Here is an 18,322-nt window from a genome sequence, read left to right as displayed (position 1 = left end):
AGACCATTCTACCAAAGCTTTTATTACTTGTATTGGTCATATGAGTTATGTGATGTGCTTATTACGGAGAATTTGTAGTTTGCATGTTTCAATGTGATAGAAAGTTAAAAATCTGGGATACAGACAGAATTTTGTTTAAGTTTGTATATACTTTCATTTGCCTCATGAAATGGAAGTGATCACCTCTTAGAGACTTTGTGTAGGATTGGATTAGAGATATTGTCCAATGTTCATCTATTGTGGGTATCTGACATTCTGGAGACATGTGCTAAATGGTACAATTCAATTTATTTTTTTTTCTTCCTGTTTTTCTGAGACAGGGCTTCTCTCTGTGGCCTTGGCTGTCCAGGAACTCACTCTATCGGCCAAGCTAATCTAGAATTCAAGAGATCTGCCTGCCTTTGCCTCTTGAGTGCTAGAATTAAAAGTGTATACCACCTGGCTAGCCTTTTCTGTGTTACCAACTGTTTAAAAACAATGTTTGTGTAATAAAAATATGGAATTTCTTAAAAAATTTGAATAGTTACTAGTAGATAATTTAACTTGTTTCAGTTATTGATTGGTCAATCAATTGATTGGTTTACAGAGATAAAAGAGCTTCAAAGATCAATGAAAGACTTGTGATCACGTCAGAAGTTATTGACAATATCTATTCTGTTAAGGCATATTGTTGGGAATCAGCGATGGAGAAAATAATTGAAAGCTTGAGAGAGTAAGTTGACATAATTACAATATTGGTCCAATTTTATATTTAACATTTAAAACTGACCACTCAGGTGGATGTTCAACTTGTCCAAACTCTCTAAAACTCAAGCATATGTCCTGAGTTTTACCGTGGTTTATCCATCATTTGCATAAAATTATTTTGATTATTTCTTTTATGTTTTGAGACTGGTCTCACTATGTACCCTTTGCTACCATAGACTTCAGTATGTAGATCTAGAACTTAAAGGTGTGTGCCACCACACTGTTCCTTGGCTTATTGTTTTACAGTTGATTTGGTTTTTCTTTTGTAGTATATGGATAGTTATCTCTTAATAATGATTCTTCTATACTAGTTCATAGTTTTCATACTCTTAATTTAAATAATGATGAAGATGCTGAGTCTAATTAAAACCATAAGTGGAAATACTAAAATATATAGTTCTGAGAGAAAGGGGTGATCCTGTATGACACTGTACTTCAGGTGTTATGACTTACAAAGAATGGGTGACAGCCACATTTGAGCAACTTCTACCTGTGATTTTGAGCCTGAGGAATAATGACAAAGGAAATTTTCCTTAGTGTTAACTCATAAGGGGCTAAGTCAGTCCCTGTAACAAAAGCCACCTCCTGAGATGCAATCTTAACTTAGCACCTGTGTATGTCCCCTCTTCTTTCACCTCAGATAACCTTTTGCAGATAAGTAAAGATTACCTCTAGATGTCCCCTACCAAAAATACCCATAAAAGTACAGCCCAGACTGATACATAATTACTGAGATAATTTTGGGTAAAAGAAAATGAATATTGTTGTAGCCATGTAACATTTTTCTTTAGTTGACTTCCCTGTCCTTCCAATAACAGTCAAGGAAATGTTTTAGACTTCTGGGGGTGGATGCACCATAAAGGATACTACTAATTTAAAGATATAGGGTATTTGAGTATTTGACAGGGACAAGGAAATGCAGAGTGCTCTTTGCAATGGGTTATTTCATGTTCAGATGGCTGGGGACCTGAGGACAGTGGCAACCGAGCCACAGGTGTGTGATTGGAACAACAGTGGAAATGCTGAAATGTTAAGTCCTTTGCCATGTAAATAAAAAGAGCAAAAGAGTATTTATTTTTCAAATATTATTGGTCACCTGTTTTTGTTATGCTTTTCAAGGTAAATCCAGGAAAGGAACTACATTTTCTTTTCATAAACATTCTTAAAGGTCTTGGGGAATTGTTGAGTTGATGAAAGTTGTTTTTCACATTAACAAGTTGAGTGTGTCCTCACACTCTGCCAGTAAACAGTCACTGTAGGGCTTAGGAGGTTATCAGAGTATCCGGTTTCTCAGGCTTCACAATCAACTTGCAGAAGCTTGTTCCTATGCCTGACAGTTTTTTGTTTCTTTTCTTTGCTGTTTTGTTTGTTTGACATTGGTGTTTTGCCCTTCTTTTCCTTACGTGATGGAATCTATCTTTCCTATTCTGTATTTCGGGTTGGTTAATTCTGATAGCTAGAATTTGTCTGGTTGTAACCTGTTTGATACAGCATGAAATTGTTACCTGAAAAGGCTGGAGAGTTCTGACGTAAAAAGGAAAGCAAGAATTGCTTTACTCAGCAGAGCAAATACAATGTTCTAGGAGAGACTGACGGGATGCTCTTATAAGGATGATTACCTCAGCCTAGGCTACTGTTGAACTGGGCCAAAGGCTATGCAAATGTTCTTGAAAAATTTGCCTTTTATTGCTTTTTAGCAATAAAGGCACTTTCAATTTTTTTAAGAAACTGATAGAATATTTTCATGACATAAAATGTTAGGGATTTTATATCAGTTTCTAGATGATTCTGGTAAGTTTGGATTGATTATTCTTTTTCCTTACTTCTCATTTTTCTCAGCTGTTCTAATATATTTGAACCATTTTGACACTTTACTACTATTTGTAAACAATTCTCTCCTTAGCCTCATGAATATATGTTTTATCTCTAGTGAAAAGGGACACACATTGCCCTTTTATATCTTCTGCTATGCTGTCGTCTGTGCTTAACTACATCTCTACAAGGGAAGTGTTAAGTCTTCTTTAGTCATGGGATCACATTTAATTAGGGGGAAAAGTGGCTTCCTTTGTACATAGGTAAGACAGGCAGGACCTGAATAATAGTCCACTTCCAGGACAAATTTATTGAAAGACAAAACACTACAATTCGTTAGGCTGATCACAATATAGGTTATACACATGACCTCTATCAGTGAGCTCAATAGTACATTGTTTTCTTTGAGGACTTAAAAAATACATGGTTTTAGTACTACTACTTGACAGTAACTCTTACTTCTCTGGATTAGAGGTATGTGGCAACATAGCTTCTGTACGTTCACTACCTCCCTGCAGCAGGCTGTAGATCAGTTAGTTGTTCCTCCTTTCAGACAGAGCCTTCAGTTTGTGTTCAACATTGGTCTTTGCCCACACAAGAACTGGTTGTTGTTACAAGTGATCCCAAGTGTGGCGTAAAGTTTTATGGCTCCTGGAACAGTAGTAGGGTTGAGTGAGGGCATTATTGCTCTCCATCTTCCGTTTGTCACCGTCTTCTGTGATCCTTGCTTTTTGCCCACTAGAGCATTTAACCTCTTCCTATATGTGTTAAAAAAGTAAACACCTCACAGTTGGAGTTTGGACTAGAGCAGACTAGAAGATTGCAACTCAGGTGAGGTTTGACTGCAGATAATTACACTGCAATGAAAGGGAACAGGAGGGAGTTGCTACTCCCTGCTCTTTGAAGAACCACCTGCAACTGAATCATTGGCCTCTGACTACAGAGTAGCTTCTGGGAAGCTAGTGCAGCATCTCACCTTCAGTAGATGTGACTGGGAAGAGAATACCCAGGAACATGTTTCTCAGGTGCTCTGTGTCTGTGTTAACACCTGAGAACCTCTCCCTTTTATATATATATATATATATATATATATATGTATATATATATTATATATATATACATATATATATATGTATATATATATTTAATCAATGCTATTTAAAGCCAAGCTAGAATCTCAAATAAGCTAAGAATCTGATGGATAACTACAAAATTGTCATTTTTGTTCATAAAGCTTGTAACATTGTTTTTCTTTTCACATATCACTTCAAACGTTAATAATGAAGTTACTAAAGATATAAAAATAATATACAATTAAATCTATTTAGATAATGCAATTTAAATTAATTTTCATTATAATTAAGAATTTAATTATGATAGTTATTGAACTTCTCAATGGTTTTGTGTTATCAAGTATTCTGTGTAAATACATGGTCTATTCATTAACAGTCATGTAAGCTAATTAAGGCCAAGAGAGAAGTTTTATAACTTGGCCAAACTTTAGACTGTATATTCAGATTTTATATTCTAACACATCTGATAATTGAAAGAAAGTAATGTGTTACATCTTCTGTTTTCCACAGGGAGGAACTGAAAATGACCCGGAGGTCAGCCTACATGAGGTTCTTCACTAGCTCTGCCTTCTTCTTTTCAGGGTTTTTTGTAGTCTTTTTATCTGTGCTTCCCTACACAGTCATCAATGGAATCGTCCTCCGAAAAATATTCACAACCATTTCATTCTGCATTGTCCTGCGTATGGCAGTCACACGGCAATTCCCCACTGCTATACAGATATGGTATGATTCTTTGGGAATGATAAGAAAAATACAGGTAACTTCCATGATGACATACTTACATAATTTTGGAAACATTTTAGAATTTGTATAATTGGAAAATTTCTCTAAAATGAATTTTTTGATTTTTGATTTGTTAATGGATTAGATTTCCTCTTTTCATTTTCAGACATAGACTCATGAGCCTTTACAGTGAAAATCTAATGAAATAAAATCCTAGGAGATTTTGAGGGTCAAATGAAATAATTGTTTTATAATCTAGAAAAATTCCATCCAAGAAATCTGCGATAGATCATTCCTAGGCAGCTTGTAAATATCCAAAAACATTGAAAATGAACTTCAGCAGGAAATTGAAAAATGTTCCAACTAACCCTGGAATGCCTGCCTTATAGGCCACTGTACTTTCCCATGAGGCATTGTTATGTTCCAAGAACTTCAGCTCCCAGCATGCCAGGAAGTTACCTGATCCCTGGGCAGGTGGGGCTTACAGGCTTATTTGGGGCTTTACATAAAAAGTAGTTTCTTCATAGCAAATTGAATCAACTTCTGAGACAAAATGTCTTATTATCCTTTAAAATATCTGTTTAAATATTCAATGTAGAAAGTAAATCATTATGATGAGTAAATGTAGGGTGGAGGGTGGGCCACTTTTTATATGGTTCTCCAGTTGTTTACCTCATGCTGATGTAATTTTAGCTTTTATATCTGTTGTATTTGGGCTTTGAAACTTTCGAATTAGTTAATAGTGATTAGAAGTAGAGGTATATCATTTGTACTTGTGTGCATAGGCATCCATGAATATACACATACATGTGTTGAGTGTCTTCTGGAGATTTGACATTATGTAGTAATTTGGGTTTCCACAGTTACAGCAACTGCCCTCTAGAGTGTCTGCCCTGCCCAGGTCATCAAATCTTTTTCAGCCTTTTCTATTCAACATTTCATCCCCAAGGTTAAGTGAACTTGATTTGTGTAACTAGAGAGCAGTTACTGAAACTTAGAATCAAAGTGGCCCTGTAATGAATTCTATTTCTCTGATGACATCATCGTAGTTGGGTGGAGGGATGAAAGTGGTAAGAAAAATGAGAAACATCTGAAAAAAAGAAGAAAATGAGACAAACCAATAAAGGAGGGGGAGGGGACAAGGAAGAAAGACAAGAGGGCAGTGATGACCAGTGAAGACTTCTAGGTGCACAGATTGAAGTTTTATGCTGTTCACCTTCCCTAAGAACTATGTGGTTTGAGTTTGCTGATGGAGGCCTTCCTCAGAGAGCTCAGAAGTCCTTCTAGAAGTCCTTATACTTCCCTTTATAGAGAAAGGCAATGACTGTGATGTTGCTTGTAAAGAGAGTGAAGAAAAAATTTTGTATCATGAATAATGGTCAGGATTTCATTAGAAATTCATGTTCCATACAGCAGTGTAAGAAAGAAGCAATTGTGCAGTGATATAAAATATATAAAACTAATTTCATAAACTAATGTATTTAATGAATATGTTTTGTCTATGATGAATTCTACTGCTTGTCACTTTAAGACAATCGTAAGTTAATAATTAATAAACAACTTCTAACTTGCTACAATCCATACAAGGCACTGTAATGTTAGAATGTAAAATGCTATAACAATACATTTTTTGCTACTATGATTCTATAATTGAGAGGTTTGGTTTTTATTGACTAGGATTTCCTACAGACTCAAGAATATAAAGTGCTGGAGTATAACTTAATGTTCACAGGCCTAGTCATGGAGAATGTAACAGCATTTTGGGAGGAGGTGAGAATTCCTAAATATTGTGGATTTTAAAATATGTAAACAATTGAGTCTTTTCCTTTTCATGTAACTAAATTTCTAATCAATAAAAAATTAAGACTACAAAGATACTATATCTCATATGGGAGATATATCTCATCCTTATCCTTATCTCATATAAGGAGTGGCTATTCTCTTTTATAAAGTGAAAAGTGAGGAACCAGGAACATTAAATGCAACATAAAGTACCTTTATTTCTTTAAAGTTATATAATTGATTTCATATAACAGGCTAGGAAGATGGATACCTTCAATACTAGGTTTGAACCTGTCTCTGCAATACACTTCGCATGTAATCCAAATCATATTATGTTCGAGTTGTCAAGCCTCTAGTGTCTTCATCTGTAAAATGAAGACATTAGTTTCCTACTGACTAACATGATTCACATGGGCTGTTCATTAGTTCACTTCGCATGTTATGGTTATTCAGTGAAGATTAACTTCTCTCATCATTACTTCTAAGTCTTCCCTGCATATCATTGAGCATTGGGAGCCATTGAGTTCCCATGAGCAACTTCCAGCAGTTTACTTTCTCCGTGTGATGATGTGCAAGTGCGAATCTCTAGTCCTAGTTTCAAGCCTGAATGTCATGCATGGTAAACTAAATATCTTGCATGCTCCTCACACACTTCCAGTCATTGCTCCTCAAGCCTTACTGTCCTCTTGTCTAGCATATTCTCCATGTCTTTTGATGGCAACATCTGGGAGGCAAGTCTGGGATGCATTACCTGCCAAACTTCGATTAGATAAATATTTTTTTTACCATGGTCAGCTTCCTCTCTTCCTCTTAACTCCTAATGAAATCCCCAATGTTGGATTTAGAAGTACTATTTTTGAAATGGGAAGATAGATCCTTGAAATCTAGGTGAAATACAATGTTACCTCCCTTTTCCCCACTTACTCTTTTTACCTTTGTTTTTGTGGTTCTCTCTTGTTTCAAGACATCATCATTCATTTTAATGCAATTATTTGGGTCTGATTTTTTACACTCTGGAGAGTACCTTAGTGATTTAGTCATAGTGCTGCAGAGGGAATTGTTTCTGTAGAAAGTAAGGCAAGAGCAATTGTGAGGTGCAAGTGGATCATAAGAAGTAGCAGACAATGAATTCTCAGGCCAGTTAACTTTAGGAGAGAGGATCTTTGGATGTCAAGGACCAAAAAATACATTCACTTAAAACTAGGTGCACAGGTTTCGCAGGCTTCTTCATGATCACTATTTGATGCTATTAATTTTGCTTTGGAGACAGTACCCCAGAGCTTGCAGTGGGCAATATAGCCAATGATGAATGTTTAGAGAAAATCTTAGGAACAGAAGAGAGGATTGAATTGTAATTCCTTGTTTGTGACTGATTATTTACCTTTGCTGAGCCAGCCTACAGTTTTAAAAGAAGATTGTAAAACTGGCCTTATATATTATGTTGAGGATTAATTAATGTTTATTTACCAAGTCTGTAGGAAAAAGGTTATATGTGTACTTATAGTCTTGGTACACACACACACACACACACACACACACACACACACACACACACACACAAGCCATTAATAATAGGAGATTGAGGCAATGAGCAAAGGTCTGATAAAGAGAAATTTTGTTCTCATTAAATATACCTATTTCTCAAACATATTAAACCATGCTCCCAGAAACCATGTGCTTTATAGTTATATATTGTAAATTAATTTAATAATATATATGTATTTTAATGAACTCTGTACTATGTATTTCCTAAACTGATTACACAAAAAGTATTCTGTGGAAATTCTGAAAATATTATTATCTTTAATGTTTATACATAGGGATTTCAGGAATTACTGGAGAAAGTACAACTAAACAATGATGACAGAAAAACTTCCAATGGTGAGAACCACCTCACTTTTAGTCATCTCTGTCTAGTGGGAAATCCTGTGTTGAAAAACATCAATTTGAATATAAAGAAAGGAGAGATGTTGGCTATTACTGGATCTACTGGAGCAGGAAAGGTACTGTCTCTTTAAATTGTTAATTTTTTGAGAAATTCATACACAAATACTGTATTTACATAATTTCTATCCCCTTTCCCAATATCTAACTCCTTCCCCCGTGCCCCTACTCACTCACATTCAAATTCAAGACATTTTTGTTTATTATTATTATTATTATTATTATTATTATTATTATTAAATATTTAGGACCTATTTTGTGTTTAGAACTGATCAGGTAAGATTGGATAACCTATCAAAGAGCTCATTTTTCGAGAAAATTGATTTTCTCAAATTACTTTGCGTGTAATTGTTATCTAGGGGATGGAGCCTTGTGAGATAACCTCATCTACATTGTCATTTCAACTGGTAATTTTCTCATGTAGCACTTGCTTAAGTAACGGTATTTTGACTATTTCATAGGTGTAGCGTCTCATGTCTAGCAGTAGCCATGCCTGTTCTTTGACTATCTTTTAGCCCCATCTTCCCCAGTTTGCCCTGAGCCTTAAATATAGTTTGCATGGTCAGTTCTTCTTTGATTAGCTGTAAATCTCTGCAAAAGTTTCCATCCAACACTCAAAAGGATAAGAGGAGAAATACACTTACCTGTGTCTATGAAGGTAAGTATTTAGAACCCAGTTAGAAATTACACTAGTTTACAAAATGGCAGTAGTAGGATCTCCTTTAAGAGGTATGACCTCTCCAACTATGAGTACTAGTTAGGTCTACATTACTAGATTACTAGGTATGAATTGAATACTCTTAATGATTTGGCCTTTGGTCTAATCAGGCAGCTGTTGGTTATCCCTAGGGTGCCACTGTAGTACCACTGATGTTGCATCTTGCCTAAGCATCAGGGTTTTTGTTTTTTTTTTTGTTTCTTGTCTTTTTATTTCTATCACTAAGAATTTAATGTACTATTCATTTCTCATTCTTCTCTAGTTTGCAGTATACAAAATATTTCAGAGAAATTTTGTATGTATGGAATATATATATATATATATATATGTATATATCAATTTGTAGGGCTATTTGAGTATAAGATATCCTTAAAATATAAGTTGCTTCAGTAATGATTTCCTCCAGGTTTTTAGTTATTCACATAATTTCTTATGACTTTTTTGTATATAATTTAACCTTGTCATACATATATATTGCTTTTAAGAACTATTGGTTAAAAAACTATCCTTTTAACCATTCTTTCCTACAGATCTATTTTCAGAGCTGGTACAAAAAAAACAGGTTCAGATTTGACCTCTTTCTATATATGTTTGACCTCTCTATATATGTGGATAAACCCTGTCTTGTTTTTTATATATTATTAAAATATGTCGAATGAAAGATATTTTAAAAGTGTTACTTTATTCAGTGGCTATGTTACTCCCCACCCAGTACCAAGAACAATCAATTATGATTTGGAGAGACATCTGACAAAATCTAATTGGCTAGAAGTGAAAAGTGCTCAAAGATGTAATTCCGCCGCCACAGGCTTTCTCTTGATGTTTCAGATATGCTCTGTCATGTAGATAATGGTACTTGTTTTTTCGTAGCTACCTAGATAATACATTAAGGTCCAAAGAAATGAAATTTGACTTGAGTCCATGCTTTTAGCAGCAAAGTATTTGCTGGGGAGATCCATAAAATAGATAGATCCTTGTTGCAATCAGAGTGTTGTTTTAGAATACCTTTCAGTAATATGAATATATGCTTATTAATCTCCAAAATTCTATTTCAGAATATGAAGCAATGAGAAAGGAAGGGTGGGAGGAAAAAAAGAGGAGGGGAGAAAAGAAGGATGAGGCAGTGCTGTTATAAAATAAAAATGAAAATTAAGGATCACAGCGGCTTAGCATAGATGTCTCCTGGAGGCTTTCTCCAGCAATGGATGGAAACAGATGCGGAGACCTACAGCCAGACATCAGGCTGAGCTCAGGATGTCTTATGGAAAGGTGGGGGATAGGATTAAACTAGCCAGAGGGGTCAAGGACACTACAAGAAGGCCTACAGAGTCAATTAACCTGGGCATGCAATTAAAAGAGAAGGCAGGGGCTGATCCTAAGTTCTCTACATAGAAGATGTGCAGCTTGGTCCTCATATGGGTCCCATAGCAACTGGACCAGGGGCTGTCTCTGACTCTGTTGTCTGCAATTGGATCCCTAGACAGGGGTCCCCTAGCAGGACTGCTTGATCACCTCGCCTCATTGGGAGAAGATGCACATGGTCCTGCTGAGACTTGGTGTCCCAGAGCGATCTGGTACCCAAGGTGGGCTTCTCTTTCTCTGAGGAGAAGAAGAGGTGGTAATGGGAGTAGGAATTTGTGAGAGTGGGACTGGAAGAAAGGGCTGAAGGCTGGATGTAAAGTGAATAAATTAATTAATTAATATTAGTATCTTAAACAGAGATTTTATTTTCAAGAGTTTTTTTTCTTTTTAAATAGCACAAATTTTCTAATCCTGTACATTTTTCTTATTTTTCTCTCCAATTGTTTTTTTTATATGAGACATGGACATTTTATTTTGTTTTTATTATTTAAATAATAAATGATCTTTATTGCTCCTTTTAATTAATTATTTTATTTATTTACATCTCCCCTCCCAGAATTCTTCACCCAATTCACCTTCTCCTTTGCCTCTGAGAGGGTGCCCAAGCCTGGGCATCTCTCTTCTCTGGACATCAAGTCTCTACAGGATTAGGAACATCTTATAGTAGGGCCAGACAGGTGACATGGGCATTTTAAATAAAGTAGCTATAGTCTTATATTTTCTTTCTACAGAAACATTTGCTCCTCAGAGTGCTATTTTTTTCCTCCTCTTCTGATATGGAATTAGAGGCAGTTTTCACTATTAGCTAATACTAAAAATGACACAGATGGTATGAAAGCACATTGTCTGCTTAGGAGAGGGTATTACTTGTGTTACACAGATTTTAAAAAATGAATTGTACGTGTACTTAAGATCGATACATGAAATATGTATAAAATAGCTTTGGAATCACAAGTTGTCAAACTTATCAGTAATTAACCCTCAGGCAATTCTATGAAAAATTGATGAATAAGTAATTGGAATCTGGGGAACTGCTCTTGTCTCTCACAGAAAATTGCTGTGAAAGCAGAGAAAGATCTGGGTTCACTTCTGATCATGGTATCTGACAACTTACTGGGAGAGACTGCTGTTTGTCATAATAAGGAAAAACTATCACTTGACTAGAAAAATATCTAACTATAAGATTTATATTTAAAGCTGATTTTATACCTCTCAATTTGATAGTTTATAATTTAAGCCTTAAATATAACCTAACAATCTTATGTGTTATACCCTTATATATTCACAGAGATTTTATATAGGTATCTTTGGAGTAATATGACTATGTATTGAAGTAGAGAATCTTCTAAGATTTGTAGTTAAGTGAGAAAAGAAAAACAATTTTTTTTTTGTGGTATGCTATATTGTACTCAAGGATACTAAGGAATGGGGTTGGGGATTTAGCTCAGTGGTAGAGCGCTTGCCTAGCAAGTGCAAGGCCCTGGGTTCGGTCCCCAGCTCTGAAAAAAAGAAAAGGAAAAAAAAAAGGATACTAAGGAATAACTTATTTTCTGTAAAGTCTATATTTTGTTCTACTGGATACATTTGTAATATTTATATATGCCTCATATTTTATTTATTTTTTACATTTTGTTCACTCATAATGAGCTTGGATAAAATCAGTATTTTCCTTCTTCTTCTACCTATTTTTCTTTTTATTAAATGGCACAGTAGATTAAGAGCACATTCTGTGTAAGCACGGGGATCTGATTCCAAGTTCCCATATTAAGTGTACCCAGAACCCTACATTGAGAGACTGGGACAGTTGAGCTAAGAGCTCCCTGGCAGCCAGTGTAGCTGAAACTGCAAGCTTCAGTTTATTGAGACACTTGGTTTGCCTCAAAGCAATAAGAAGAGACATAGAAGATATCTAATATCCTGTTCTGGCCTTTACACGCACACAGAAGAGTACAGATGCCCACATGTTTACTGTTCACATTGTAGTGTTCTCTCTCTCTCTCTCTCTCTCTCTCTCTCTGCCCCCCTCTCTCCTCCTGCCCCCCTCTGCCCCCCTCTTGCCCCCCCCGAACACACACACACACACACACACACACACACACACACGTTTGGCATCCAGCTTTTCATAAGGAGATTAACAAATTCTCAGGATATATACCGTATCCTGCTCTGTCACCTGTTTTATATATACTTGTTTTTTGACTTAGGTCTCCTCTTGTGAGGACACATAGTGTATTTAAGTTCCTTTCTTACTTTTTATTTTTATAGTTATATAAAAGTGGCACACCAAGAAAGCTTTGTAAAGCAGTTTTGGAATGCGCATGTCTTAGCACTTAGTAAAGATGAAAGCAAATTTCCATACTACTAAGATGGACATACTCTCTTATTCTGCATGGATAATACTGAAATCATTGTTTAATGATAGTTCTTTTGGGTTATCTCTTAGGTTTTCATAAACATTAAGAAAGGCTGTCTGAATATGTTTCTTTTTTCAGACTAGTCTCCATTTAAAAGAGGAAGATAACACTGAATCTATGTTTATTATGATAAACACACTCATAGAGTTAGAGCATAGAGGTAGCACCTAGCCCATGAGCTCTCAGTAAGCATTCATTGTCACCAATCTCCAACCTGCAAACTTATCCCAGCAATTTAAGTAGGGACTCACTCTTCTTTGTGAATCTTGATCCTAAATATAGGATCTGTGTTGCCCAGGTCTCTTTCATATCCTTTGTATTTTTTATGACTAGAATAATTGGAGGCAAGAAAAAACTAATTTGATTAAACAACTTAGCAATTGTTTTTCTTTGTAGACATCACTCCTGATGCTGATACTGGGAGAACTGGAAGCTTCAGAGGGAACTATTAAGCACAGTGGAAGAGTTTCATTCTCCTCTCAAATTTCTTGGATTATGCCGGGTACTATCAAAGAAAATATCATCTTTGGTGTTACCTATGATGAGTACAGATATAAGAGCGTTGTCAAAGCTTGCCAACTACAGGAGGTAAACATCCGTGTTAGCTACTTGTGTCATTGTTGTGATAAAATACCTTGACTACTCATCTTGAGGAAGGAAGGGTTTATTTTAGATTCTGTCAGGGAGGATACTGTCCGTGTTGGCAAAGGAGGGGCAGGAATGGGAGGATGGCTAGACATGTTGTATCCTTATTCAGGAAGCAGACAGCCACCAGGAAGTGGGGGACTATAATCTTCAAGGCCCATGTCCAGTAGCCTACTTTCTCCAGTAAAGCTTCCCCTCCTAAACATGTGTAGCCTTCACCAGTTTACCACCAACTGGACATAGTGTGTTCAAACACATGAGCCCTCTGTGGGTTTCACATTCAAACCACTACATGGATTATGCTCATTCAGTTAACCAAATTACATGTTTTGTTCTCTATCCAGTTAATGTACGCAAATCAAGGGTCCCTCTAGGAGTAAGGTAGAGTTGGTGGGTTAGTGAAGAAAAGCAAGACTCCTACTTTAAGTTTGCAAATTTATAAATAGATGCAGTTTATTTTTAAAGTATGTTTGGGTTTTGTAAAAATAAAAATTCCTTATGTATGGGGTGTGGTACTTCATGACTGCAATCCCAATACTCAGGAGATTGAGGCAAAAAGGTCATGAGGTTGAAGCCAGTCTTGATCACATGGTAGGATCATGCTAAAAACAAACAAACCAAAAAGAATGTCTTTATGAATTCAATAGTAATATTTTGTGTACACTTTGAGACCACAGTTGAAAGAGAAGCTATCCTAAAAAATAGGGCTAACCTTGAAGAAGATATCCATGCTTTCCCAAAAGCCTTCCTTTTATTACCTGGGGGTTGGTGTATTCTGAGTTTGTTACCAGATCTCTGTTTTTAGAAGAGTTTTTCTGGGCAAGAATTGGAAAGAGTGATAGCTCTTACCTGGCTTATTTATGGGATGGTGTGGGTGAGGTATGGTGGTACCTTCTTGCTAGATTTAAATTTTGCTTTGAATATGGATTTTTCCCATAGAAATGATTTTACAGATGGTATTTTGAGTAACCAAAGTCAATCTGCAAAATTTACATAATCCAAATATAGCATTTATTCATTACTGTTAACAAATTTAGAACTGTGAGTCTCTTATCTATGTGACAAATATTTTCAATATTTTGAACATGGGTAGGTCATGGTAATGTTTAGATAGAGAAGATTGTGTATATATTTAAAGCTTCATAGTAGGATGGCCTATATTAATAAGGAGGATTTTATGGTATGTAAATTATATCTCAATAAAATTGTTAAAAATAATGAAAGAAGGAGAACCAAAATATATTGTTCTTTCTTCTGGGTGCAAGGACATATTAAAACTATTTTAGAGTGTATAGTTCATTGTGTTTTAGTATAGTTATGGTTGTACAATGATGACCACTCTTTTAGAACCTCTAAAAAGAAACTCCCTATTCATTAATAGTCATATTCTATTTTTTTGTGTGTGTGTTTGCCAGATCTAAGCAACCACCCATCTATCTCCATAAATTCTCCTGCTCTTTTTTTGTATATTTTACATAAAGGAAACTCACTGAGAATTTCATACATATATGTAATGTATTTTTTTATCTAATCCATCTCCTACTATCTCTCTTTTAACTTCTCCCATACTCCCTTCAACCTCTTCACCCGACATCTGCACTCTTACTTAACCTTCAGAATTCAGTCAGTGCCCCTAGTGAATGGTCTTATAACCATAACCATGTGTCTTAGTTAGAGTTTTACTGCTGTGAACAGACACCATGACCAAAGAGACTCTTACAAGGACAACGTTTAATTGTGGCTTACAGGGTCAGATGTTTAGTCCATTATCATCAATGTGGGAACATGGCAGCATCCAGACAGGGACGGTGCAGGAAAAGCTGAAACTTTTACATCTTCATCTGAATACTCACTCCCACGCAGCTAGGATGAGGGTCTTAAAGCTCATGCCCACAATGACACACCTACTCCAACAAGGCTACACCTACTCCAACAGGGACACATTTTCTAATAGTGCCACTCACTGGGCCAGCCATGTACAAACCATCGCACCATGCTGGCAGCTCTAAAGAAATTTAATGTAGAAGCAATTAGTCTTCATCTAGAAAATAACTACCTAGACTTGCTGTGCTTTATACAGTATACAAAGAATGATAGAAACAGACCAATAGTGAATTTAGTTGAAAGTTGAAAAAAAAGAAAGGAATGTTTTAGGAGTAAAAAGAAGAAACAGCGACTCTATCAGGGTCTGTCCAAAGAATAGGAGGAAAAAGTAATATCCCTGATGGGGTGATTCTGTATAGAATTCTGGGGAATCACAAAAAAGCTTAGAACCCCAAGAGTTCTTTATTAGGAACATTGGAGCTATGAAAAAGCAAGACAGAGAGAGATTGAGAGAGAGAGAGAGAGAGAGAGAGAGAGAGAGAGAGAAACACTGGATTTAAGAAGCAGAAAAATGGGGTCTGATTGTTTAGGGTAAATGAGGGGGGGTGTTAGCCCTACGGAACATTTAGTATAAAATCCCTTCAGTAAACACTAAGTTATTTTTGCTTCTTTTGAAATATAGACTAATACCACTACAGAGAAAAGCAGGAAAAATACTTTGGCAGACAGTTGTTCTTAGTAAGTGAATTCTGTGGACACAAAGTTAAGGATGAGAAGGGCCACAAAACCAAAGGGTAATGAAAAACATTGATATGATATTAATATTGACGAAACTGCTCAAGGAAAAGATGGTAACAGTGGCATTTAAATTTTTGGCTTACGTGACAGAGTCAACAAAAGTTGAGTATTTATGAAAGAAATAAAATGATAGCAGAGCCTGGAGGTTTGCAATGTGGACGCATTGTCTTTCTGCTCAGTATTAGTAAGAGCTAGAAGTCATCCCACTAAAGTGTTTCTTTAGACCCCGAAAACTATGTGTCATTCCTCTATGTCAGACTGTTGTGTTTGATTTCTGGTGCTATGATTTTGACCAAAAACAACTTAGGGGAGAAAAGGGATAGCATGACTTATACTTCCCAGTCAGAGTCGATCATTGATGAAATCAAAGTAAGGAACTGAAGGTGGGGACTTGTATCAGAAACCAAGAAGAATGCTACTTTCTCATTTGTTCTCTGTCTTGTAAACAGACTTACACTTAGCTAGCTTTCTCTTACAAAGTAGACAATCTGTCAGGAAGTGGCACTACCCAAAGGTGGGTTCGGCTCGTCTACATTAATTATCAATCAAGACAATTTCCCACAGATATGCACAGGCCAGTTGGTTTGGAAAATTTCCCAATTGAGATTTCTTCTTTCCAGGTGACTCTAGGCTGTGTCCAATTGATAGTAAAAACTGAGTCTACTTTAGGAGAGTCACCGAACGAAAGCTTAATCTTTTCTCATACAAAGGATTTATATCATGAATTTTGGGGAAACAAACTTAAGGTTCTAATTTCCATATGCTATGGCATTTGTTGGGTTAAAGTCAGTGGTGAGATTTGAGCCTACTTGGGTAGTTCGGGAAGCCTGTCTCTAAGAGAAGATTTCTTGAAGAATAAGTAAAAAAGGTAGGTAACATTATGTATAAAAGAAAGTTAGCAGAAACTTGGGTGTGAAACTACTTGTTGCAGGGGATTATAAACATCTTGATAGAGCCATGGTGCAATTAAAGAGAATGAGTGAGCAGGAATGGATTTGGGGAGCCAGACCTGGGAGATTTATCTTAGAGAGCGTTTAGTGCGAGAGTGCTGTGAAAGCTTTGAAGTTTATCTTTGCCATTCTGTGATGTGGAGAACAGAATTAAAGTGGATACCACATGAAGCTTAGTACAACATAAATAGTATATATTTTGAAATTGTACAGAGCTGGGTCATAAAGTTATTTAACTTGTCCCAATACTGTTTTTTTTATTCCTCTGCAATATGAAGCCAGTATTGTTGTAAGATCCTGAAGTGGCCTTACCCCAGGAGTGCTCACAGCACCCTCGCACTAAACACTGTCTAAGATAATCTCCCAGGTCCGGCTCCCCAAACCCATTCCTGCTCACTCATGTTCCAAGGGTTGCGCTCCTGAGGTAAGGCCACTTCGGGGTAATACAACAGTATTGCCTATTCTATAGCTTTTGTAAAGTGCTCTAGAACATAGAAAGTTCATCATAAATAAAGCAGTCAATATTATAATTATTGTCATCATCATTGGCAAACTGTTCTGTCCACTGTTGTGGCTTGAAGAAGGGAGACTAATTGGAAACTATTTCAGTTGCATGGATTATGGTCATGTTGAACAAGAAGAGACAAAACTTATGTGGGAATATAGGAAGTTATGTAATTTTCATTTGTTAGAAAGGATATCAGTGAAAACTGATTATTCATGGAGAGTAAGGTATTCCTGCAAATAATGTTTTTTTTAAAGGAGTATAAATTGGTTCAAGATTTCTGAGATCTTTAAAACAACAGTCAAAAATGGGCAGGTATAAGTCATGACTTCAAGAAGGACACAGACAGTGAACAAGGTTGAAGGATCACAGATTTGGCTGACAGAGAACCAATGGGGGGTGACACTAGGAAGGACTCAAATAGTTATGAAATGGTTATAACCTCTACTTTTCCTATTTAAAAGTGTTTCATATCTTAATCAATTCTAGACCACTTCCTGTTGTTAAGCCTTCAAAGATTACTTCACTTTTACCACTCTCCACAACTTTTCACTCACTTTGTGAAAGAGTCGTTTACCTAGCCTCCTCCAGTATAGAGACTGAATTCAGGGTCTTGCCTCTCCTTTATCATTTATATGCCTAGTCGGTCTCCAAAAATCTCAGCATTTCTTTTAACTGTTTTCATGCATTCTACTTTGTCTATCTGTCAAAGCTCTATTCTGAGTGTTATCTAGGTTCTGTCTTTTAGTTTTCGTCTTAGTTTTGAGACTGTGGTCTATCACTCTCATGCACACACTCTACCTTGCTCTCATTGAAATTAACAGCCTCTTTTTTAATTGTGGTAAGACTGCCTTGAGCACTCCTTAGTTGCCAGTAGTTCTTTCCCTAGGGTTGAGACTCCTGAAAATTTTCCCCTTCTATGGTAAAAAAGTCCATTGATGTCATTATTGTTGATTATCCCTTTAGTTTGCAAATTACCCTTCTTTATCTTAGTTAAATAAAATGTTAAGTAAAACTTTTTTTTT

General features: G+C 36.1%; 1 protein-coding gene across 1 annotated transcript in view; it reads left to right on the top strand.

Annotated features, from left to right (window-relative positions):
• Positions 1 to 574: 574 nt before the first annotated feature.
• LOC116904439 (cystic fibrosis transmembrane conductance regulator-like) overlaps positions 575 to 18,322 on the top strand; it is a 42,389-nt gene continuing 24,641 nt past the window's right edge. The window contains exons 1-5 of the mRNA XM_032907267.1: positions 575 to 712; positions 4,143 to 4,389; positions 6,033 to 6,125; positions 7,958 to 8,140; positions 12,972 to 13,163. Coding sequence (XP_032763158.1) covers positions 684 to 712; positions 4,143 to 4,389; positions 6,033 to 6,125; positions 7,958 to 8,140; positions 12,972 to 13,163 — 744 coding nt within the window. The 5' untranslated portion in view covers positions 575 to 683. The remainder of the gene's footprint in view (positions 713 to 4,142; positions 4,390 to 6,032; positions 6,126 to 7,957; positions 8,141 to 12,971; positions 13,164 to 18,322) is intronic.

The sequence above is a fragment of the Rattus rattus genome, chromosome 6, assembly GCF_011064425.1.
Source record: "Rattus rattus isolate New Zealand chromosome 6, Rrattus_CSIRO_v1, whole genome shotgun sequence".
Classification (NCBI taxonomy): Eukaryota; Metazoa; Chordata; class Mammalia; order Rodentia; family Muridae; genus Rattus; species Rattus rattus.
Note: the sequence above shows the minus strand (reverse complement) of the source record. Positions and strands in the feature narration are given on the sequence as shown.